Below are 26,522 nucleotides of genomic sequence, written 5' to 3'. Positions count from 1 at the left end.
ATTTTTGTTAGGGTATTTCATTCATTCTTTACATATTTTTCTCAGTACTTTTATAGTATGAGCTGATTTCAAATATACATTTGGTAAAATATTTAATTCATGCGCTCTCTGTGTAGGAATGGGAGAAAAAATCCACAACCTAGTGGATGGGAATGAAAAGAGCAAATTGACTTTTTAGCCAAAGCTCAAATGACTGCTAAAACAAATGCTTCAGGCAGGTTGGGAGAGAGGGTGTGTCCACTGACCTGCAGGCTCCACTCCTCTGAAACCACACCCTCCCCCCTACCTTCTATTCCGCAATCAAGAGGCTGAGATTGTACTGGGCACTGTACATGCAGGCAGCTGATCCAAGACAATTCCCCCATGTTTCCCTGGCAAATAATGCCACTGGACAATGATAGATTTTAAATCTATTTTATGTAAGAAAAAGGGAGGGATTGAATGAGTTTATAGGTTTATACAGTGGTGTGCACATTACATGATGGATGTTTCTGAAGCTTGAAAATAGACCAAAAAAAGAGCTTGGAAGAGCAATGAAAACCACTATTTTTTGATTAATACATGGAATCTAAAATCACAGTGAAGACCATAAATTCAGCCATTTGGTACATTGTAGCTTGGTTCATGTATACTGGTAGCCAAGATGTGAATATATACGTGTATTACATATCCATTCAGTGTTGTTTTAATTTGTTACTGTACGCTAGCTGAAACATGCACTTTTTATCCAATAAAAGTTTGAACTGACAACTATGCATATTTATCCAAAGCCTCAGTTTATCCTCAGCATCAGGCAACCTGCTTTGAACTGCACTTTCTCCAGTAGGTGGCACCAAAACAACACTAAAACACTAGAAACGATCGTAGGTAGACTCAAAATTTTGAAGAAAAAAAATTAAAAATAATTAATTGCTTTACAGTAGGACAAACCACCACTGTCGATGAGGATACAAAATAAATATTACGCTCAAAAATATGAGCCTCCAATATAGGCTTTCTGTAACACAAGGGATTCTCACCATAACAGATCGAAGCAGACAGAAAACGCTTCCATAAAGAATCAAACACATAATGCTCCATTGAACAACAAACCTCCAAAATTCTGGGTCTTATAATACAGAAACCATCACAACCCATCAATATGAACTACTAATATGAAAAATGATTTAAGGCACTGAAGGCATTTATAAAAACAGCTACATATAGCCTGTTTGGAGTGTCGTCTGGTAAGTTTGCCATTGATCAGCACGTCCTTAAGTAGAGCACTTGGGAAAAGGAAGTGGTTGGTTTCTCCTTCCTGACTGGAGAATAAATGGGCTTATTGTTGCCATTTTCTCCTGTATGAAGAGCAATGTTGAATGACCTAAACTGTGTCACTGAGCTATGGCTCTATAATGTGCATTATATGTGTTGGAATTGTGCATATACTGTATGTGTCTATCTGTGTGCTATCTCTCTATCTGTGTTGTGTTCGGGAAGTATGTCTCCTGCGGAGCTCTCGATAGCGTTGCAGCAGCTCTTTCTCTCTCTTGTACTGCTGGCGTCTCAGGCCTGCAGGTTTGAGGAAATCTCCTCTGGATGGCTGCTCTCTGCTTCCTGCAAAAGACATTGCCAAAAATTCATAAATCAAAACACCAAAATATACCCTGCAAAACTCTTGTCCATTCTGTAAACACAAAAATTATTGCACCTCTGTACTTTTACAAATTAATTTGTCATACTGCAGGATCATTTAAAATCAATTAAAGAAGAAAAAGGGTGATTAAAAATGTTGAAAAAGTTAAAGAAATGGTGACCAGTCACAGAACCTAAATACACTTCAAAATATTAACTATTAATATAAATTAAATATTAATATAAATCTTAACCTTAAATCTTGACGTTGATTAAAAAAAAAGTCCATGGACAAGTTAGGGGTCGATTAGACCGTAGGCATTATTGAGAAAAACGGTAGCACAACAGTGCAACAGATGTTATTGTGTTTATTTAGTCCCTCTGATACCCAACACCAACCCCTACCCCTAAACCTAACCATACCTTACAAAAATTAACCATGGCTATACTACAGTAACCATAGGATCACCATGGTATTTTGTAGTAAAATCATTGTAACCACAAAATTAAACATGTATACTATATTAGCAACATATTACTGTAGTAACACCACGGATAACTGCATCAAAGCTATAACTATAACTAACAAAATACATGGTTACTACAATATTACTACAGTAAAACCATGGTTAATTTTATCCTGATCAAACCCTTCTCTCAACTCCTCGACCATCATTGTGACCAAATTACTGTGAGGAATTACTATTATTTATTATTGTAAGTAGTATTATTGGAAATATTAAGAGTAGAGACATGGTAAAAAGTATGACAATAGGCGGGATTTGAACCCAGATCGCCAGCACAACAATGCATCCTCATACCGTCGTTACACTCTGAGCTACTACAGCAAAACGTGGGTGTGAAATTTGTCGTAAACTTGTGTGTTTCCAAGACTAAACAAAAGTACTGACGTGTTTCACAGTGTGGGCCCTTCCAGCTACGGCATTCACAATGGTAGCTGCCGTTCAACAGTACACACACGCCATCATTCATACAGGGGTTGGGACTACACAGGTTAACAGGTTTCTTCACATCTGCAGAGAGAGGGAGAATGACAGAGAAAAACAGAACAATTAAAATGTATCAGAGATCAAAAATACTTTCAAAGGGGGATATGAGCATTTAAACATGCGCGTCCTTTCTTACCTGCACACACCATCTCTACCAGCACATCCTCAGAATATTTCAGGTCATCATAGGAAGGTACAATGATCATGTGATCCTCAGAACCAGCAATGCGGAAGAGAACATCTTGCTGCATGTCCCCAATACCAATCACAAACACTGACACTCCGCTATCACGGATCTTCTGAGCAGGCACCGCCGCATCCTCAGCCCCCGTTCCATCAGTCAGCACCACTACGGCCTTGTTGACCCCAGGCCGTGCCCCTTTACCAACCGTGAGACTTTGGGAGTGGACATGGAGCAGCGCTGAACCAGTGGAGGCTTTCCCACCCAGATAAGATGCATCTCCAACTGCCTTCAGCACAGCAGAGCCCGATTCATATTTGTCCAGGTCGAAGACCGTGATGGGCCGCCTCCCATAAACCATGAGCCCCACCTGAGCCACGTCTCGATTGATGTCGAATTGCACTGAGGTGCTGCGAACAAAGTCTTGAAGGTGGACAAAATTGTCCTTGCCCACACCACTGGAGGCATCCAGAACAAAGACAAGGTCCAGTGCTTGACCCAGACAGCCTTTAAAGACAAAAGGGTTTAGTATGATATAAGAAAATAACCAAATTAAGCATAATAAAGCAGAATGTTTACCATGGTTGTCCACACTGCAAATTTTGGCTTTAAGCTCTGGGATCTTAGCACCCAATCTGTCTGGTGATTGGTACGTGATGGTACGCTGGGGGTTTCCAGTGATGTTGTTTATTTCCGCTCTCATCCCATCTGGTGCTATACCGATGATGAAGATCTCCCTGTCCCGTGCATACTTTGCTGCCTCCTCCACAGGGTCTGCCGACAGTGTCCCCGTAAGCAGCACTACAACTCGCGGCAGATCGTCCTGAACATCAGCAAAGACGGGTGCACTCTGGAAGCCATGCCGTGTGACGTAGCGAAGAGCACTGCCAGCCTTGGCCGGCCCACCACGGTACTGCAGACCCTCAACAGCCTGAATTAGCTTCACTGGGTCTCTATGCTGCCCGATCTTGGCCTCGATCTTCACGTCATTGCCATACTGGGCCAGCCCCATCTTCACGGGAGTGTCAGAGCTCAGCACAGCTTGCATAAAGCGTTTCAGGAAGGACTTAAAGCGTAAGAACCCCTCTAGAGTGAGAGCAGTGGAGCCCTCTACCAGGAAGAGCACATCCACAGAGCAGTCGAAACTCAGCAAGGGAGCTGGAAAAGAGCAGGACAAAATAAGTAAATATATATTTTTATTTCTGATATTCCTTTAAGAGCTGCACTGGTTGACATATATTTGAATTGCATGCTTGGAACATAAGAATATGCTTTACATGCCACTTCTGCATAATCTCCTGTTTATTTTAATTAACTTTAAAGTTAGGATCAGGTGATGCACATCATTCAGTTCACTTTATCCTTTCTTTCAGTCCCATTAACACATTTCCCGAGACAAGAATGCAGGTACGAGCAGCAGAAACAAACAAAAAGGTCCATCTGTCACTCTGCAGGTACATAAGGTCATAAGATCTAACCCCTACCTGTGATGTCATTCACACTGACTGACAGGAGGAGGTTAGGTGTGTCATCAAACTCTGATTGGCTGGAGGATTCTATGTCAAAGTTACAATGGAACCCAGGGGACCGTTGACAGCTTCTTATCTCTGAATCTCATTAAAGGAAACCACTTTACCGTTATGAACCACCCCCATCTCAAAAGAGCATATGTGTGGATCGCACTTATCAGTGCATCACAAACCAAAGTTGTGTTTACAAGTAAGATTGATGAAGTTAGATCTTATGAGGGAGAACTAATCACTGGATTTGCCAAAATGTATAAGCTTCGTAACATCAAGTCTTCAGCTTAAAGTCTATGCACATTTTCTGCTAATTTCTTTGGTGCGTCCTGTACAGCCATTCTCAGGGAATACTGTGCAATTATTTGATCATGCTATTATTGTGGTGCCATCGATTGCTAATTTACCTGCCCCGAAAAAGTATGTAAAAACAAAACAAATTGTAGTTGGTCACTTTACATGTCAGACAAATTCTTCCAGTCTGAGAGGGCAGTTCTTGGCCAGAATAAACCAGTCTTTGTCAATAATAATAATAATAATAATAATAATAATAATAATAATAAAAACACTTCAAAACTAGCATTTACTTTGTAAAAGTTCCGATTACCATTTGTAATCTAGGTTTGTTGCATTTCACTGCACCAGGCGATACAATTTCCAACTTTGGGAGAATTTGTAGACAGGAAAAGAGTGGTTTTTAGCACAACCATATTTGGACTGTCTTTTTCATCTCAGGGACATAAGAACTCTGAGGGCTTTAGGTAAATTTCTGTCAACCATGACCTCGACATAAAGCTGATCCCCTGTGTAATGTTACACCATGGGCTGATTCTGACAACTACAACACATAAGCCAACCAAACTCACCAAAATAACATACTAATAATCATTCGGAAACATGAGACATGAACAGCTCATTAAATGCTGAGAGTATAGGAAGGAAAGAAACATGAATGTGAACTCACCACAATTAGGGTCACTGCCATAGCCCGGGGGACACTCACAGCGGTATTTCTCCAGTCCCTCAGAAACACACGTTCCCCCGTTCTGACAGGGCTGAGAATCACATGGGTCTGAAAACAAACAAGATCATGAATATTAATTAAATATATGGAATATTACAAGTATGACTGCAAAATTCTGATTATATGGCCCTCTTACCAGGACATATAGTTCTGTGACAGACAACGGGGTGTTGCTTGTAAACCTTGTTATATCTGTAACAAACAAAGTGAAACTTGTTTCCATGCATATTTGTTAATGAATTCCATTAAAGGACTATTCCAGGTTCAATACAAGTTAAGCTCAATGGACAGGATTTGTGGCATAATGCTGACTACCACAAAAAGCAATTTTGACTCATCCCTCAAAATTCTGTTACAGTGAGGCACTTACAATGGAGTGATTGGGGCCAATTTTTGGAAGGATTAAAAGGCAGAAATGTGAAGCCTATTATTTTATAAAAGCACTTACATTAATTGTTCCGTTTAAACTTGTGTATTATTTGAGCTGTAAAGTCGTTTTAAGGTTTACAGCATTACGCCATCATGGCAACGAATGAAACTTTAAACAGAAAAGGTTAAGAGGGGATTTTATCACACTAAAATTATATTAACAAGCACACTGTTAACGTCTTGTGGCTATACTTTTGAAACACTGAGTATTTTAATGCTTATGAACTGGCCCCATTCACTTCCATTGTAAGTGCCTCACTGTAACCCAGTGTTGTTGTTGTTTGTTTTTAAGAAAAGGAGGAACAAGTTGAAATAGATTTTTGTGGAAATCAACATTATGCCACAATTGCTGTCGATTGAGCTGAACTTGTACTGAACTGAGAATATTCCTTTAAGTTTCACCTTAGGGCATGAAACCTTAACACAATCCAGAGAAACTTCAATAGGAAGAAAAACACACACAATATGATACAATGCAAACACAATAAGCTCAGACCTGAGACATCTCGATGATTGATGACCATGCTGGTGTATAATGGTGAAAAAGCAAGTGAAACTGTGTATCGAGGTGATACACTACCAGTCAAAAGTTCAGACACCTGACTGACTGAATGTGTGTTTCTCATGATCTTTAAAACTTTCTGATAAAAAGGATTGTGCTTAAATATTTCAAATAAGTTTTGGAGACAAATATTAATTGTTCCTAAAATGTAAACAAAAAAAAAAAAAAAAAACACACACAAAAAAAAAAACTGTTTAAAAAGCACCCCAGGTGGATACCTCATGAAGTTGGTTGGGAGACTGCCCAGTGTGTGCCAAGCTGTTATCTAGGCAACTTTAAAGAAGTTAAATATAAGATTGTTTAGATTTGTTTTACTCTTTTTGATCCCTACATCATTATCATATTACCATTTGCATTATCTCATGGTTTTAATTACTTTCTATTCCTCTAGCATAAGGGGAAATAGTCATAATAAAGAAGAAGTAGGTACATCCAAACTTTTGACTGGTAGTGTATATACAGTACATGCGTTAACCTGTAATGAGGGCAGAGGGAAGTGTATGGTGAATATCCCTTGGACCCTTTCCAGCACATGAAGTTTCCCTGAAGCTCTTTGACCGTTTCCAGGGTTTTCTGCACACACGGGTAAGACTCCACCTTACAGCCTGCAGACACAGACATCAGAGCACAGGCAACGAGATTTGCTGTTGATAGAGTCACAGGTGAGTGTGTGGACAGTCAGGTGATGTGTTTTACCTAAGGGAACAGCAGTGCAGACCAATGAGGTGGTGAGGGTAGTGAATAACCCATTCACAGCATCACTGAAATGCTCTGCAAAGAACACGTGAGTGTCCGATGGGCTGCTCGCCAAATTGCGAAGCTCTTCCCACCTCAAGAGGAGAAAGATAAGAGAAATACAGATGAAAAAGGGGACACCAAGTGTCTTGATCTTGGGCACCACTCATTGCAAGGTTTAAACCTACTACCTTGCTGTCAGTTAACAACCAAGATCCTTAACCACTAGGCTACACCAAAAGGCAAGAGAATGTAAGATAATGTTTCACATCGTCCAGTCCAGATTTATATTACAGACCATATGCTGCAGTAAAATACTGCCAGAGCATGATCTACATCATTCATCCAAATATCAGCAATAAAAAAAAAAATTAAAAAAAAGATTTTATTTTCTTCCTGCACCCATTGGGAAGCTGCCACTAAGCCTCAAACCAAAGAGAAAAACACCTCAGAGCATCTTTAGACAAACCAACACACATATTCAGGCTGTCAGCAGCCTTTTAGTGTACAAGAACACTTTTGTCAGTGTGCTGTTCTTGTGTCAGAGAGCTGTCAGCACATGCTCACAGACTAATTGAGCTTAAAACATATAAAAACAGCACAATCACCTGCACAACAGGGCTGCTTGCACTAACAAAAAAGTACCACGGTATAACCCTGTTTTTTACATGGTACCATAGTGATTCAACGTTTTTGAACATGTACCATGGCAATATCATGGTATTCTTTGACATTCCTTGGAGTAACATTAAACATACTGTTTATATGTGTGTGTGTTTTCACATCACATTATGCCACAAATGCTGTTGATTGAGCTGAACTTGTATTGAACCCAGGACATTCTTTTAATTGTAGTAAAAACAACACTAAATATCGTAATAGTTATTAAACTATCATTTTACGCAGCATATAATTTTTTACTACTGTCTTGGTGTGATAGATGAATTTGACATGTTCTTGTAAGGTTCTGTGAGATTCAGTGGATAATTGGAGATATGAGGGTTTTTATTGTGTGATTGAAGTTAGTGGAGGTGTTGTGTGTTACCTTGGGTAACGGATCCCCATGGCAAACAGAGTCACTCCAGACAGCTTGAGTTCTGAGGCAGCCAGCTGCACAGCCCCCTGGGACTTTCCGTCAGATAAAAGGATGACTACGCGTGGTGATGTGGAATTACGTCTGCCGGAAAACCCCTTCCTCAGAACAAACTTTAGAGCCAGACCTGTCTGTGTGCTGCCACCTCTGAGCAAGAAAAAGACAGACACTTATACACAGAAGACACAATATTTTCAATGTTTGTTTAAATACCCCATTAAATTAAATAATGTAGCTAAAGCCTATTGACCATATTAAAAAGAATCAAACCCTTCCATATGTCAACACAGGAAAGAAACTGCACTCAACAAGCAATTTCTTGGCAATTTCAAAATTTTTATTTTAAGAGAAATAATTGAAGAGTCAATGTAAACTATTGAGGGGTATACAGTATAATGACTGGTGTCTGCTGTGTAAGTGTTCACTGCTGAATAAATTACAGTTACATGATACTCCAGTCTTTATTACTGAGCTTTGTAACTTGTCACACTTCCACTGTGGGGAACAGTAAATCAGACCACACCAGTGCAGTCAACTTCACAGTACACAATAAATACAACAGACTGAGTTCATTGACTGCCTGTACTCTAATCTCTTATTAATTTAACTACAGTGGCCCCTCAAGGGTCATAGGATAACACAGAAGCCTTTAGTTCCCTTCACTGCACTGTGTCCTTACTGTAACCCTCATAGTGAAACCTAAACCAGTCTCAACAATCTCAGGTTCACACTGGCTGTAGCTTCATCTTTGGGATAATTCAGACTCCTCTAACCATACTTTCCATTTCAAAACCATTCTTTGCACTTTAGAAATTTAGAACAAATCAACAACTCCGCCCTGCATGCAATGGCTTTCCTGCAAGTACACCAAGCCAAGGCACTAAAATAACTGCACGAGGGTAGTTCTGACCCGAGATTGATGCAGGAACTGCGCTCAGCGACCGACCTCACTCTCCGGGCGATGAAGGTCACAGCGTGGTCTCTCGGGCAGGCGATGTCCACCCTGGTGGTCCAGGAGTGCCACCTTTGGCTCAACTTGTTTGAGATGCGAGAAGCTGACAAGGCACGGTTCCTTGACGCCCCCATCTCCCAGGTTGGCCTATTCGGCAACACCATCGAGGACTTTGCACAGCAGTTCTCGGCGGTGAAGCAGCAAACAGAGGCCATACAGCACATCCTGCCCCGGCATGGCTCAAGATCCTCCTGCAACTACAACACCGGCTCCGCCAAAGCCCACCCCGTGGCCCGGCCCTGGTGTGGATCCCAGTGCAGGAAGCAGAAGCCACCTGTCTCATTGCCGGCCGCCAAGAACCCGAGGAAGGCTTCGAAGCACCCCTGAGACGGGCGACCCAGGGGAAAGGAGACCAACTTCTCTGGAGTTGGTGAGCAGACCACTCCATCCCCCGGTGGAGGGCCAGGAGGAGAATTTTTAGTTTAATTTTCATTTAAATTCGCCGCATGTCCAAGAGGCTGCGGTACCCAAAAATTCAACAAAAGAGCGGTTTTCTTGTTCCCTGGGTCACATGTACGGTGCGCACGTCCGTTGTCACGACCACCATCCACGGTTCCGTCTTTGCAGGTATTGTGCTCCAGCGGCGTCCCCCCGCCCCTGTGCACCCAGCTGTGGCACAAACACGCCCACAAGGGATTGGGTCCGGTGGACTACGAGGACAAGACTCCTCCTCCCCCTTCCTCGGCCAATCTTATGGTGGGCGGCAGGAGCCAGGTAAGTGCTTCGATGTCTCTGGACTCAGCACGGCCACGGGGCCCAAATCCCCTCGATGTGGCACCTTGAGCTCCGTCCCGCCGTGAGGCCCCACCTGCCGGTACGTCCGACGTGATCATTCCCTTGGTCCCCCTCGCCTGGAGTTTGGGCGCTTGGCTCGCGCTTTCCAACCTGTCGCGATGGCTGACCCGGACCTTCCGACTCGGCTACACAATTCAGTTCGCCAGGCACCTGCCCAGGTTCAGCGGCATCCGGGCTATGCACAGACTCCCGTTCAAGATGCTGACGCAAAAACACATTCTAGCGAGTGTCCAGCATCAAGATTGGTTCGCGGCGGTAGACCTGAAGGACGCGTACTTCCACATCTCGGTCTTACCTCAACACAGACCCTTCCTGCGGTTTGGCACATCAACTGCCAAGAGTTGTTGGCAGTTCTGCTCACCCTGCGGAGGTTTCGGCCGTTGATCCAGGGCAAGCACGTGTTGGTCCGGACGGACAACACAGCGATGGTAGCGTAAACACCTCGCCCACCATCGTCCTCCTCTGGAGTCAGCAGCGCCTCAAGTCGCTATGAGCCTTGAATCTCAAGTCAACACTACAGCGGACGCGCTGTCACATCAGGTTTCCCTCAGGGGAGAGTGGAGACTCCACCCTCAGGTGGTCCAGCTGATTTGGAGTCAATTCGGTCGAGCACAGGTAGACCTGTTTGCTTCCCGAAAATCTTCCCACTACCCGCTTTGGTACGCCCTGACCGAGGCACCCCTCGGTATAGATGCACTGGCACACAGCTGGCCCCCTGGACTACGCAAATACGCGTTTCCCCCAGTGAGCCTACTTGCACAGACCCTGTGCAAGGTCAGGGAGGACAAGGAGCAGATCATCCTAGTAGCACTCTACTGGCCCACCCAGATGTGGTTCTCAGATCTCACTCTCCTTGCGACAGCTCCCCCCCCCCGGCCAGCGGTGGTAGACATGATCACTCTGGCTAGGGCTCCCTCTACGAGGCGCTTGTAAGCCTTGAAGTAGCATCTGTTCGCTAAGTGGTGTTCTTCCCAACGCAAAGACCCCCAGAGATGCGCAGCTGGATCAGTGCTTTCCTTCCTGCAGGAGAGGCTGGAGGGGCGGCTGTCCCCCTCCACCCTGAAGGTGTATGTAGCCGCTATTTCAGCTCATCACGATGCAGTAGATAGTAAGTATTTGGGGAAGCACGACTTGATCATCAAGTTCCTGAGAGGCGCTAGGAGGTTAAATCCCTCCAGACTGCGGCTCATCTCCTCATGGGACCTCTCTGTAGTCCTTCGGGGTCTACAGGGAGCTCCCTTTGAGCCAGCTGAGCTTAAGGCTCTTAAGCTAAAACTCTCTTTGAAGACTGCCCTCCTGACTGCGCTCACCTCCACCAAAAGGGTAGGGGAACTGCAGGCGTTCTCTGTCAGCGAATTGTTCCTGGAGTTCGGTCCGGGTTACTCTCATGTGATCCTGAGACACCGACCGGGCTATGTGCCCAAGGTTCCCACGACCCCTTTTAGGGATCAGGTGGTAAACCTGCAAGCGCTGCCCCAGGAGGAAGCAGACCCAGCCTTGGCGTTGCTGTGTCCGGTGCGAGCTTTACGCATCTATTTGGATCGCACGCAGAGCCTTAGAAGCTCCGAGCAGCTCTTTGTTTGCTTTGGTGGACAGCGGAAAGGAAGCGCTGGCTACGAGGCACACAGCAGTCTGCCCGTCACACACCGCCAGTTCACGTAACACAGTTCAGCTAGTTGTGTCGTTTTGTATAGGGACCCCTAGTGTCACTACATCGACACAACATTGAGTGAGTGACAAATAGGGAACGTCCTGGTTACTTTCGTAACCTCTGTTCCCTGATGGAGGGAACGAGACATTGTGTCCCTCTTGCCACAACGCTGAACTACCCGCTGAAATGGCTGGGACCTGGTCTTGGCTCCTCAGCACAAAAACTGAATGAGTGGTTGCATACCAGCTCCTTTTATACCCGTATGTCCAGGGGAGTGGCATGCAAATTCCACTCGCCAATTCTCATTGGCCTTTCTTCAAAAAAGCAGGGGTGTTTGGGGCTCCCAAGAGTGACCCCTAGTGTCACTACATTGACACAACGTCTCGTTCCCTCCATCAGGGAACGGAGGTTATGAAAGTAACCAGGACGTTTGCCATCAATATGCAAGGAAAAATAACTAAATAATAATTGTCAGAGGGACAATGAGTACATACTGTATATTTTAAAGAAATTAAGCAAAATACAGCTGCATGGCTGGTAAATTCTTGCATTTCACCTGCCAGATGTGGCATAAAATCTGGACCCTGCTTTCAGTGTTTCTTTAACACTAGTAAATGCATTAAGTATCATGAACTAATAATGAACAATTTATTTTTTACATCATTTATAAATCTTTATTAATGTTAGTTGATAAAAATACAATTGTTTAACGTAAGTTCATAGTGCATTAACTAATGTTAACATATACAATTTTTGATTTTAACAATGTATTAGTATATGTTGAAATGAACCTTAACCAAGATTAATAAATGCTGCATCTATCACTGTCAACTACTGACAATGCTCCATTATACAGTGCTGTAAACATGATCACTTCCATCCTGCAGAAATTCAATGAGTACCAGGGGACAAGCAGGTACGTGCACAGCTGGGCATCTCTCAATCATCTTCGCTCACAGTTGTTCAGCTAGACAGACAATTGCTGATATTTTAATGGAGTGGGAATCCAGAATGGTAATTTCACACCCTGACTTGGAAGATGTGGTATGTCCTGACTTGGTGATGAGGGTTAGGCCATCTGCATGCTTAGACTGTAATTCTGCTACTTGTCATTACAGAACACTGCACCCCAAAAAACATTATTCAATCACATCAACCCATCAATAATGCCACAGCACACTCCGATACACATGCTCACAGATGTAGAGCAAAGATAGAGGGATGATCGGTTTGACCGATATTTAAATGTTTCCACTTAATCGTTTGTCAGGTCTTTAATATCGGGTTTACCGATAAGAGACACAGTCAAAACTGAAATAAACTCACAAATTGTGCAAAGTCTTAGATTTCAAGATATTTAAATTTACAGTAAGTTAAATTTAAAGAATGCTCCGGGACCAATATATGTTAAGCTCAATTAATAGCATTTGTGTCATAATGTTAATTACCACAAAACAGTATTTTGACTCGTGAACTCATTTGTTAAAATTGCAGTTAAGTGAGGCACTTTCAATGGAAGTGAATGGGGCAAGTCCATAAACACTAAAATACACGCAGTTTCAAAAGTATAGCCACAAGAAGCAAACGTTATACAGCTCTGGAAAAAAATTAAGAGACCACTGCAAAATTATCAGTTTCTCTGGATTTACTATTTATAGGCATGTGTTTGAGTAAAATGAAAATTTTTTGTTTTATTCTATAAAGTACTGACAACATATCTCCCAAATTCCAAATAAAAATATTGTCATTTAGAGGATTTATTAGCAGAAAATGACAACTGGTCAAAATAACAAAAAAGATGTAGTGCTTTCAGACATCAAATAATGCAAAGAAAAATTCATAATCAATTTTAAACAACACAATATCAGTGTTTTAACTATTTAATCATTTTTAACTATTTGGTGGAATAACCCTGATTTTCATTCACTGCCTTCATGCATCTTGGCATGCTCTCTACCAGTCTTTTCACATTGCTGTTGGGTGACTTTATGCCACTCCTGGCACAAGAATTCAAGCAGCTTGGCTTTGTTTGATGGCTTTTGGCCATCCATCTTCCTCTTGATCACATTCCAGAGGTTTTCAATGGGGTTCAGGTCTGGAGATTGGGCTGGCCATGACAGGGTCTTGATCCAGTGGTCCTCCATCCACACCTTGATTGACCTGGCTGTGTGGCATGGAGCATTGTCTTGTGGGAAAATCCAATCCTCAGAGTTGGGGAACATTGTCAGAGCAAAAGGAAGCAAGTTTTCTTCTAGGGTAACCTTGTACGTGGCTTGATGCGTTCTTCACAAAGACGAATCTGCCCAAATCCAGCCTTGCTGAAGCACCCCCAGATCATCACCGATCCTCCACCTGGTCATCTAATGGTTAGACGGAGACCTGGAGAGGCCTTCAAGCCACAGTGTCTCGCACCCACTGTGAAATTTAGTGGAGGATGTCATTTTCTGCAAATAAATGCTCTAAATGACAACATTTTTATTTGGAATTTGGGAGAAATCAGTAGTTTATAGAATAAAACAAAAATGTTCACTTTACTCAAACACATACCTATAAATAGTAAATCCCGAGAAACTTATAAAATGCAGTGGTCTCTTATTTTTTCCATAGCTGTATGTGTTAACATGATTTTAGTGTGATAAAATCACTTACTAACCTTGTCTGTGAAAAGTTATATACAATACAGATCACAAGGTTTATTGGTGTTATACGTTCATGAAAAAACAAATTTAATATTAGATCTAACTTTACACATATAAGCCTAGTATGCTATTTTAAAACACTAAAATCATGTTAATACATATAATATTTATGTCTTGTGGCTATACTTTTGCAATAAGTGTGTATTTTAATGTTTATGGACTGTGCCCACTAAATTCCATTGCAAGTGCCTTATTGTACCTGCAAGCTTTGTTTCTTCTTCGTTCAGTAACTGAGGAAATAGAACTATTTATTCTTTGTGCTAATTAGCATTATGCCAAATGCTTTCAATTGAGCTAAACTTGTATTAAACCCCAAACATTCCTTTAAGTAAAGAGTCTTGGGCAAGTGTATTTTGCCAATAAAACAGATTAAAGAAATGTGCAATATTAGTCTCCGTTGGTGGTTAGTGACGACTTAGTTATTATTGTGTCTAAAAGCAAAAAGTAAAACCATAATTACAATTGGAATGTGTAACCGGTCCTGCTCGACCTGCTCCCAGCAGGATTTTGAACTGGTATCAGCTGGCATGGGAGGCGGGCACACTAACAAGGAGGCTACAGCCTCTAGCATCAGTCGCTAGCGTGCCTTTTGAGGCCAGGGGAGTGAGGTTTACACATACCGCACAGCTATCACGTACCAGCTGGCTCCCGTTACACTCACCCCCTAAACCTCACTCTCATCCAAGTCACGGCACCACTGTGACTGGTCCTGCTCTACCCACTCCGAGCGGGATTTTAAACCAGCATAAGCCAGCATGGGAGGCGGGAGGAGGCTAAAGGCTAAAGCCTCTAGCATCAATCGCTTGTGTACCTCTTGAGCCCAGGGGAGTGAGGTTCACACATAACACACAGCTATCATGTACCAGTTGGCTCCCGTTACACATGCATATCAGTTATCGGCCAATTAAACATAAAAATAATCAGTATCAGAACAAAAAAATGAAAAATAAAAATATAGATTGTGTACAGTGTTAACATAGGTCTTTATTTGTATTTTAATCCCCTTTTCTCCCAATTTGGAATGCCCAATTCCCACTACTTAGTAGGTCCTTGTGGTGGCGCGGTTACTCACCTCAATCCGGGTGGCGGAGGATAAGTCTCAGTTGCCTCCGCTTCTGAGACTGTCAATCCACGCATCTTATCACATGGCTTGTTGTGCATGACACCGCAGAGACTCCGTATGTGGAGGCTCATGCTACTCTCCGCGATCCACCCACAACTTACCACGCGCCCCATTGAAAGCGAGAACCACTAATCGCGACCACGATGAGGTTATCCCATGTGACTCTACCCTCCCTAGCAACCGGGCCAATTTGGTTGCTTGGAGATTTGGCTGGAGTCACTCAGCAAACCCTGGGTTCGAACTCACGACTCCAGGGGTGGTAGTCAGCGTCAATACTCGCTGAGCTACCCAGGCCCCTGTGTTGACAGTCTTAAGGATAAAACTTAGAAAATGAAGTGAGATATTTGTCTTCCTCCACAAGAGAGTATGCACAGGAAATGCTAAGCCCTAAACAAAAAAATAGACACACAATCATACTAATCTCTGTACCTATAGTGGATTTTCTTCATCCGTTTCATCAGCTCCTCCTTGCTCTTATAGAAGTCTAGACTGATCTCCAGTTTGGGCGTGGAACCAAACTGAACCAGACCAACTCTCACCTTGCCAAAACAAAACACATATTTTAAACACAAATAAGAAGCTCTATTTGTTTTAAATTACAGTATGAGGCCAGAGATATAGAAATGGTCATGTAAATGTTGAAGTTCACCCAAAAATGGAAAATCTGTCTTTTTTTTTTTTTTGGTGAACTATCCCTTTAATATGACATTAGTTTGGTGCATCCTGACCTTGTCTGGGCTGATGTCCAGAACCTCACAAAGCTTTAACATGTAGTGCCTTGATCGCTCAAATCCTCCTTTCCCAACACTGTAGGAGCTATCCATCACAAAGAGTATATCCATGGCTGCGGAGCACTGCATTACTGACCACATACAAAAAAAACAACAAAAAAAAACAAAGCTTACAAAACTGAATTCCATCTACTGACTGTACCATGGTCACCAATGTATTAGCACACAAAATTCAGGAGTAATAGGATTAACCCCATGGCATAAAATATAATACAGCAGTGATGTAAAACAGTAACAGTGGTATGTTCACATAAACACTGGCCCGTATTCGACACCCCAAAGAGCTTAGTGGTGGCTCGTGGCATGTTCAAGCTCATTTCCCTAGCAGAGCAGAATACTCACTTACACATTACAGCAAGTTTGTGCTAGTCAACAGGCTAAATTACAATCAGTGTAGTTGTCATGTTAGAACCCGCCACCTGTCATAAAGAGGGCGATTAGACAGAGACGGCATGCCATTGTCTGTAAGAGCACACGCACAAACACAAACATGCACGCGCACAAACACACTCACACACGCACACACACACAAACACAGGCTTTCTTTTCATTAAGGATTCTTTCACATGTTTCAAATGCAAGTTACCGTTACTTTACACATACTGTAAACATGATTTCCATCACACACACACACACACACACAGAGACTTTTGACTCCTTGACAGTTATCCTGTATGGCCACACATTGGCATTAGATCAGTGGCTCCACTCACACAGTCATTAATCAGTTTCAATAGTGCACCTCTAGACTACAGTGCTGGTTTGTAAATGTTTGTTGAGTTGTCACCTGCAAACAAAGATAAAGTGAGCACTCACTTTCTCCAACACTGTTGATCTTCATAATGGTTTCAAGATCCGTTTGCATCTCCATCACAGAGAAAACAGAGCAAACTATAGAGAAATAGACAGAGGGAGTGAGAAATATTTAGGAAATATGACTTGTTTATAGGACGTTTAGGACATGTTTTACTCTATAAGATTCATCATGTGTGCATTACGAACGGTCCTAAAAAATTAAAAATAAAAATAACAAAAAAAAAGCCTAATTTGCTTTATACACCATGTAATTCCTCTCTCATTTTATTTTGTTTTATCTTATTTTACTTTATTTATTTGTTTTCAGGTGAAATGTGACCTGGACATGTTTTCATGATTTTAACCCAGGTACCCCCTCAGGTTCTGTCAAAGTCAACAACAGAGTACACAATTGAGTCATTTGAGCACAACTGCTGGATAATTGAGCTGACCCCTGACCCCAAGACACAGCTTCATGGAACTCACTCCCTGTGGCATCCTTTGGAGGGGGATAATTCACAGCCATCGGCATTCCAGCAACGCCCACTGGACATGAAGAGAATGGCAAAGTTGTCCTGTGATAGGCCTGTGTTACACACTCGAGTGAGCAGGGCTCAGAGCAACATGCTCTCTCACGCACACAATCAATGATTGAGAGGCAAGGGCATTGCGAAAAGTTCGGGCAGAGAGCAGAGTGAAGTCCACACATCGTGCTCCTGCAGTGTGGAGTGCACTTGAGAATCACACACTTAAATCATGTGCTTTTGTCTCCGAACACTCATGCCGCCATGAGGAGGACCACTCTCAGCGCTGCACAGTGGTAATGGCCCTCGGCCTAAGAAACCTGAAGGACCCCCTAGCTAGATCAGGGGGCAAAGGGTTTCGGCTCCCTCAGGGCAAAATTATGAGGTGATTAGATGTTAATGGTTTAATCCCATTTATAAGACGAATACAGATCTGGTTAATCCTGAATCACATGAGAATGGTGGTGGTGTAGTGGGGTAAAGCACATAACGGGTAGCTGGTTCAATCCCCACAGCCATCACCATTGTGTCCTTGAGCAAGGCACTTAACTCCAGGTTGCTCCAGGGGGATTGTCCCTGTAATAAGTGCACTGTAAGTCACTTTGGATAAAAGCATCTGCCAAATGCATAAATGTAAATAACTTAAATATAATTCTGTTCAATTGAGAAAATCCTAAGAAAATTATCCAGCAGAAAATGGAGTAAAAGACAAGTCCACTTTTTCAGAGCCTGTTCACACAGTATGCGTTCTTGTGTTCACAAATGGCAGTGGAGGGGATATAGTCTCAATACAGAACTATTTTCAAACTGAAATGAAGTCTTAAAACAATGTTCATGGAATGAGATGCCAAAAAAAACAGCGAGACGCAACGCAAAGGTCAAGTATGTCCGCCTAATGCATGTTTACATAGAAAAACAATTAAAAACATTATTTGTGCGGATGGACACAAGAACAACCACTTACATTTCATCCTGGATAAAAACACATTACACAATGATGTAATGCTCCAAAACATGTTAGTATCCTTTTTCACACAAATTAAATAAGGCCTACCTCTAAAAACACTGCATACAATTTAAACAAACCAAGTTAAACTTTCACTCTGTAAAACAGCACACAGGACTGTGTTTTACTGAGGTTTTAAAATGCCTGTTTATGTCCTTCAGTGAAAATGATAAGAATTACAACTACAACTTCAAGGACAAACCATTTCTATGACAACATTCTGACACTGATATGTAGCAGATTTATGATGCCATTGGTGTACCCATAGTACCCTTTAACCCCAAGCCTAAAAAAATGGAGGCCAAAAGGTAAAACCAAAACTACTGCTTTTGACAGGAAACTATTTTGTAGTATTTTGTTGCTTTTGCTTTGCTCTTGTTTGCTAAGGAACAATAATGATCCCATACACTCCTTAAAAGAGGTCATATCATAAATTTCTAAAAAATAAAAATAAAAACAAAAATATTAAGTTATTCAAGGAAAATTTGATTTGTCACCAAACAACCCCTTTAAGCTAATCAAGCCTGTGTTCAACTTTGGTGCTTTAAATTTAATTTCAATATAGTAATAGTATTAAGTAACAAGTAGATTTCAGTTTTAAAGTAGAAAAGAACAAACTGGCAACATTGGAACTAATGTCAGAGCTAGTTATTTTCATGTTCAGAACATGATCGATGACTAGCATCAGAATTTAATGTTTGAAGTCACTGTTCAGTGATGTATGGTCCTGAATGAGCCAATTCATAGTGGGTAATGCTGATCCTCCCGTCAAACTCTTCTGTGATCCTCTGACAGGCTGCTCTGTGGAACCAGGAGACATTTTATCACCTGATTTAAGTGGCCTGAAGAAGGACTAAATCCCTTCTCAGATTTATGGCACATGTCCAGGGGGTGCTGAGGAAAGTAGTGGGGGAAAATGCTGGAGGAACACATGAGTAGATGTCTCAATTACAGGCTTTCAAGGTGATGGAGAAATTCCACAGAGGACTGGCTAGATCTCTTACCTTGACCAAACAGGAGCATGAGGAGGACATGCAGCCAGCTGCTAGATGACATTTTCGAGCTCTGAAATGTTGACAAAACAAGAATCAGTTAAAATGTAGGAAGGATTTGTGAAAGAAGCGCCAACTACTGAGCAGGTGGCTCATATATATATATAAGGTTCTGAGAATGCTGACAAGGGCAAAAGCAGCTTAGAGAGACTATCAAGGAAAACACATTTGTGAAAGAAAGATTTCTTGGAATTTCACTCTTGAGTTGGTGAACCTGAGGTTAGTGGGGAGCAAAAGGTTTTTACTGACCCTCAGGGGCATTGATCAGACAAGCTTGAGATTTTCAAAGATCCAGGTTGACCTGAGTGCTATTTTAAGATCCACACCACAATCAAAAGCTCTGTCTAATGGCTGAGGCCTGAACTGGCCAGTGAAGGGGTTGTGAGGACTGAGAACATTGCAGGACATTCTTTATTGGCCACTCATTCTTTTTCCCCATGTCTCACTTCCATGCACACCACGCAGGAAAAAAATATGTTGTGAATGAAATTAATACAAATTGAATCAGATCTCTTTGGACATCCTCAACTCTTGTAGCACATCTCAGAGCTTACACATTAGTAGTGTAATGCCACATAAACTGCTGGGTAGCAATGTATTATGTATCTCTTTAAAATACATAATACAGTATTATGAATTAATAGTATTATGTATTCATGTATCGTGTCATTTATAGATAAAAACTCACTATCCAACTTGCTTTTGGCGCCCCTCTGTGGGCATTTCACCCAGAAACTGAGAAACTAGAGCTCACATGTGCCCCTACGTTAATTTCCTGCTTCGGCCACTGGGGACAGCGATTCAAATTTTGGTGAGATTTATAAAGGCGTCATGAAATTATTTTAATGTTCCTTGAGGTTCACTTATAATATTAGTAATTATTTTTTTATTTTTTTTATTTTTTTTTTTACAAAAAAAAAGTCATATAGTTGTAAAACATGATTATTTTTCACCCTCAAACGCTCGGTTTTGCTGCTGCTTCATCTTTAAGACTTGGCAGTAAATGCCCACTGTTATGATTGGCTCTCTGCTCTTGACTGACCTGCTCTCTCCTTGCCATCTCACTTTCACCACTACTGGGCAGGGCTACGGAGGTAATAAGGTTAAGGATGTGTTGATGTGTTGTTATGGACATCACAATGTGGAGGAAGAAATGAAAGAGTCATTTTGGCAGCTTGGTTCCAACAAATGCTCTTTTTGCAGTGAGGAGGAAGTTTTGAGTTACAGCATGTTTTTATAGTACAATGACCTCTTATATGTTCAAAGATCAAGGAAAGTTTGATTCCTCATGTCATGACCCCTTTAAATTTTTGGAATTTGTCAGGATGGAATTGGTAATTACGGCCATTTAACATTAAAAAAAGCCTGCAAATGACTAATCTTTTGTTTTCAATTTATTAACAACAAAAATAGAACATAATCATTTAAAACTTCTATAAAGTTAATCAAACAATTCTTCACTTTGATGTTTATGATGCACATTGTGCTCAATAAATAAAATCATTAGTATTAAAGACACATCAAATCTATATTTTTATGTGAGGATCAAGCCTCTCGATATAATGTAACATCAGTTGATATTTAAGGATCAATCTGCCCATCCCTAGTGGTCACCCCACACGGTGCAGACCGCAAGACCTCATAACCACATCAAGTGTGCCATTTGGGATAGGGCCATAAATTGACACACTTCACTGACAGCAGACAACCTCAAGTCTAAGCCAACCCTATTGTCGCCAGAGCTGACTAATCATTTAACCGTCTGTGTTTTGAGAAACATCGAGGCAGAGACCTAACCTCAGATATTTGAGTAGAAAACAGCATGATACTGTTCATTTGTTCATCAAGTCTCCTGCAGTCCAAAGATACTCCCCTGCCACATTCTTAAGCTTAAGGCCAAAGTTCACATGTATAAGAGCCACATTATTTTATTAAATGAAGCACATGTAGACAAACGCCAACTGGTGGCACCAGACTGTAGAATCATTCACTGCAACGGGTCACTGGATTTAATTTCAACACCTACCTGTTCACAGACATGTAACAACAATACTCGGACTCACTTATTATTATTCTCTGCGATTTTAACAAAGCCAACCTGACCCATGAACTGCCAAAATACAGACAGCACATTACATGCCCCACCAGAGACAGCAATATACTGGATCACTGCTACACAACATTAAAGGATGCATATCGCTCTGTCCCTAGAGCAGCTTTGGGATTCTCTGATCACTGTCTGGTTCATCTTCTTCTGACCTACAGGCAGAAATCATCTGAGAGACTGGTGTTGTCCCACCTAAAGGACATCACTGGAACCTTTCTGGATCCTCCTTCAATTTGCTTATTGAGCAAACAGGTCTGTGGATGATGCAGTCAACATAGGATTGCATCATATCCTGCAACATATGGACAGACCAGGGACATCTGCAAGGATCCTTTCTGTGGACTTCGGCTTTCAACACCATCATCCCAGCTATTCTCCGGACTAAATTAAACCAACTCTCTGTTCCCACCTTTATCTATCAGTGGATCACCAGCTTTCTGACAGATAGGCTGCAGTTAGTGAGACTGGGGAAATTCACTTCCAGCACCTGTACGATCAGTACTGGTGCCCCGCAGGGATGTGTGCTCTCCCCACTACTCTTCTACCTGTATACAAATGACTGCACCGCCAATGACCCCTCTGTCAAGCTCCTGAAGTTTGCAGACGACACCACTGTCATCAGCCTCATCCAGGATAACAAGGAGTCTGCATACAGAAGGGAGGTTGAACAGCTGGCTGTCTGGTGCAGTCAAAACAACCTGGAGCTGAACATGCTCAAAACAGAGGAAATGATAGTGGACAACATTGACCCCACTCACTGAACAGTACTGTGGCAGCAGTGGAGTCATTTAGGTTCCTGGGCACTACCATCTCACAGGACCTGAAGTGGGAGACCCACATTGTAAAAAAGGTCCACCTGAGGTTGCACTTCCTTCGCCAGCTGAGGAAGTTCAACCTGCCACAGACGCTGCTGATACAGTTCTACTCAGCAGTCATCGAGTCTGTCCTCTGCACTTCAATAACTGTCTGGTTTGGTTCAGCTACGAAATCAGATATCAGAAGACTACAAAGGACAGTTCGGACTGCTGAGAGGATTATTGGTTGCCCCCTGCCCTCCCGTCAAGAACTATACACTTCCAGAGTGAGGAAACGTGCTGGAAAAAAATCACTCTGGACCCCACTCACCCAGCCCTACCTTTCTGAACTGTTGCCTTCTGGCCGACGCTTCAGAGCTCTGAGCACCAGAACCGTCAGGCACAAGAACAGTTTTTTTCCCTTAGGCTATCCATCTCATGAACAGTTAAAACTTCCCCACTGACCAATAATTATGTGCAATTCACAGTCTAGTCTTTTTATATTTATCCAACCTCTTCTGCAATTACATTCCCTTGCACTGTATATAACAGATTTGCATTTGTACATATATATATATATATATATATATATATATATTGTCTTATTGTGTATTTCTATGTATATTATATTTTCTATGCTTTTATTTTTATTATCTCTATCTTCTTGTATTGTTTGTGCACTGGAAGCTTCTGTCACCAAGACAACTTCCTTGTATGTGTAAGCATTCTTGGCAATAAAGCTCATTCTGATTCTGAATATGTTCTGCAATCAAAGTGAAACCAACAACCATTCAAAAGCAACTATGTAAAAAAAGAAAAGAAAAAAAAAGAAAAAAAAAAGAACTGGTTCATGGTCAGACTGCTAGAATTAAAAGCTCATTTCAAAATGAATTATGTATTAACCAAAAGATGACATTTGAATCCACTTAATGAACAGACATACCTTCATGACTAGATTTGTTATAATATGCTGTGTTTTTCTAGGAGTCTTATCAGTAGAAAATCTCACAGACACATCCATTAGTCACACTTAAAGGAACAGTTCACCCAAAAGTTAAAATTCTGATATTCTTTACTCACCATCAAGTCGTTCCAAACCTGTATGACTTTCTTCTGTGGAACACAAAAATTAATTTAAAGCAGAATGTCCAACCTGCTCTTTAACAATAAAAGTGAATGCGGACTACAGCTGTTAGTCAAATTTAAGTGAATAAATTAAATTTCAGTTTGTTCCTTACACAAAGCAATCACATGGCTTCAAGACTAGAAATATACTGTACAAGTCGTATACAGCATGGGCTACTTTTAAGATGCTTATATAGTATATGTTTGTGCTTTTGGAGCTCAACAGCCCTAGTCCCCATCCACGTTATTATATGGAAGAGAGCAACACACACATTCTGCTAAAAACCTTTTGCTAACCTTCACCTTTAGTGTTCCACACAGTACATAGAGTCAAGACGAGTTTGGAACAATATAAGGGTGAGTAAATGATACCAGAATTTTTATTTTGGGTAAACTATCCCTTTTAAGCCACCTACCTACACAAAAACATACACGTAAATGTACCTTTACCTTATCCCTACTTACAGACCTACCTGTATTTAGTCTTTGTGGTTGATAAAGGCAGATTACAGTTTTTCAAGTCAGTAAGGTTGGATCTATGTCCAAGATGATAATCATAATAGTGTGCCTTTGATGGAACTCATTCTATGAACAAGTGCTTGAGAGACACTTAAAAAAACACAAGTACTAAAGGATAACATACATTACTCTCTGTGTTATGTCTGCACTGGGATATCTGGTTGATCAGACTCCAGGTATTAAGAGCAGTTTAAAAAGTAGAGTGCTTATCAGCTTTGGAATAAAATGAAGTGACTATTGAGGTAATTCCGACTCATGAAGGGAACACTCTTTGATTGTCTCACTCACAATTTGACTTACACCCATAGAGCTCCACTCAAGAAGGGGAAATGTTAGGAATGCCACCTGACATTCTTAAAAATAGAATCTAGAAAGATTTCTTATAAAGCAGTCATTCTAGATTGCAACCCAAAAATGGGTTACAGGACAGCAGCTAAATAAATTATGAAACCAACCAAACTCTGCAGCATTTTGCCAAACATTTGGCTAACACTGAAATAATATTTGGCCCAGTGTTTGTTCCATGTGTTAGACTGAAAAGGAAAACATTTGCACAGAATATTTATTGTTCAAGCAATTTCAAAATTGTATATTTGTTAATCGTTTTGCATATTGTTGTAGTTCATGGTAATATGATTGTATTGACATTTCTTCGACAATGAACAATTTAGGCCAGATCTGGGTCCGAAACCAATTGAGAACCACTGCTATAATGAAGGATCAAATTTATTAGGTTTTTCATTCCCATTAAGAGAGATTTGGGTTTTCCTATTTTATAGGTCCATGAGCTATATCTTAATCCAAGATCCCAGAGAGTCAAGTCTCCACAAATAACAAAAACCACACACTAATCAAGTCCAACAGACTACTAGAGCTTAACCCGAAGAGACATCCTGTCCATAGGTTCAAGCATAATGATCCACGGTGCCGGTAAACTTCGAATCAGTGCAATCCTCAGAAAACGACTACACTAAATCAGTATCAGAGTTGTATATTGCTTACATATATATATAAACCCTTTGATATTTTAAAACTTGCTAATTATATTTATTTTACATTACAAAGCTTAAAAAAACTTTGCTTGTTAAATGGACAAGACAGGTGTAGGCAGCTGCATCCTCCCAGGGCACCAGGTCTGAGAGTGTACAAGTGCACTGGCCTCTCCTATAATCAAAGGATTGACTGACAGTAGATGAGCTGAGGTTGAGGATGAAAGGACACAACCATTTAGGTGGCTCATATTAAACTTAAAAGACGGTCTTTACTTAAAGCCCAACACTTCTAGCTAATTTGTGACGTCATTAAGCCATGAAAGCTGCGAAACTGCTCCCATCTATAGATCGTTTTGGAAACTTCCATTGAGAGATATTTGGGATGTGTGACAAGAATGTGTATTTGATGCGGATTTATTTTTAAGAAATTCTGAAATGTAAATAAACACACAAAATATGGGTTCTCTGTATACCAATTTTTTTTCTGTTCTTGCGACATTGAATAATGAAGCGAAACTAATACAAATCAATCTTTGGGGTATTTAAGGTTAATCCAATCTTTTCAGGGTACTCTATCCTACCGCTTAGCTTTTAGTTTCAGCTAACATAATTTTATATACCGTTAATGGCCGTTTTACAGCCCTCGCAATTTTAAATCATTATCCGCGTTAAAACACAGTGACGTCACAGTAGCTAGCAGCCAGACTTTCGTTGTGACGCAACCCCTAGTTTGTAAAATCAAAATTGTGTGTGAACTGATTTAATAGTGCCGTTCCTCACACCATTTGCGGTGAAGCGTTGAAGTTACTTTCGCCCTGTTTAACATTAAACTTACCGCAAATGATCAAACAATTCCATTGCAAACCAGGCAGACTAAATGCCCAATAATTCGGAATCAATAAATGTCTTACCTCTCAGTGACGCATCCGTCCGGTTCTTGCCGCAGGTACCGAAGTGTCAGCGCCTCTCCAAATGTCCCAACTCTTGAGGCAACAGGTCGTAGTGAACAGAAGAGGGTGCTCTGCTCTCCTAACCTCCGCACTATCTTCATCCTCAAATCACCTCACTCTATCCATTCATATTACATATTCATTCTCGGTACATATTAAACCAGACCTGCCATCGTCTTTCTGTAAATTCGACTGATGGCATTCATATTCTCTCGGAACATGTAGGTACTACAAGACAAATCAGTAACACTTACTACATTGTACATTCAAAAACGTATTTGAATCAACGTTTCTTGACAGTACTATTAAAAAGTACAGTATATAATTTTTACACACCATTAATGTCATGTTTTGTTAATGGCATTAGTGTTACAGACAAATCAGGCCATTTTTACAAGGCTTCCTTGTACTCTATGAAG

The 26,522-nt window shown here is 41.3% G+C and overlaps 2 protein-coding genes across 5 annotated transcripts in view; one reads left to right on the top strand and one right to left on the bottom strand.

Annotated features, from left to right (window-relative positions):
* afap1l2 (actin filament associated protein 1-like 2) overlaps positions 1-755 on the top strand; it is a 52,497-nt gene extending 51,742 nt beyond the window's left edge. For all 4 annotated transcript variants that reach the window (XM_051674670.1, XM_051674672.1, XM_051674669.1 and 1 more), the window contains one exon: positions 117-755. In XM_051674670.1, the coding sequence (XP_051530630.1) occupies positions 117-143 (27 nt within the window). In that variant the 3' untranslated portion in view covers positions 144-755. The remainder of the gene's footprint in view (positions 1-116) is intronic.
* Positions 401-26,147, bottom strand: LOC127427202 (von Willebrand factor A domain-containing protein 2-like). Its single transcript, XM_051674674.1, has 14 exons — positions 26,065-26,147; positions 19,569-19,629; positions 17,056-17,130; positions 16,177-16,310; positions 15,878-15,987; positions 8,121-8,315; positions 7,037-7,170; positions 6,816-6,945; positions 5,486-5,541; positions 5,290-5,397; positions 3,385-3,963; positions 2,761-3,312; positions 2,526-2,648; positions 401-1,596 (listed from the first exon to the last, which is right to left on the bottom strand). The coding sequence occupies exons 2-14, from the start codon at positions 19,618-19,620 to the stop codon at positions 1,457-1,459; spliced, it is 2,388 nt and encodes a 795-aa protein (XP_051530634.1). The 5' UTR covers positions 19,621-19,629; positions 26,065-26,147; the 3' UTR covers positions 401-1,456.
* Positions 26,148-26,522: the final 375 nt, after the last annotated feature.

This window comes from Myxocyprinus asiaticus, chromosome 36 (genome assembly GCF_019703515.2).
Source record: "Myxocyprinus asiaticus isolate MX2 ecotype Aquarium Trade chromosome 36, UBuf_Myxa_2, whole genome shotgun sequence".
Lineage (NCBI taxonomy): Eukaryota > Metazoa > Chordata > Actinopteri > Cypriniformes > Catostomidae > Myxocyprinus > Myxocyprinus asiaticus.
The sequence above is the reverse complement of the archived record's forward strand: the minus strand, read 5'-3'. Positions and strand labels throughout refer to the sequence as shown.

Bases quoted from the DNA above. Each gene is read 5' to 3' on its own strand.
- LOC127427202 (XM_051674674.1), bottom strand. From the start codon at position 19,620: ATGTCATCTAGCAGCTGGCTGCATGTCCTCCTCATGCTCCTGTTTGGT. The intron at 6,946-7,036 runs GTAAAACACATC...CTGTGTCTGCAG, and splicing joins CTGCACTGCTGTTCCCTTAG to GCTGTAAGGTGGAGTCTTAC. The intron at 3,313-3,384 runs GTAAACATTCTG...TTGTCTTTAAAG, and splicing joins TTGCAGTGTGGACAACCATG to GCTGTCTGGGTCAAGCACTG.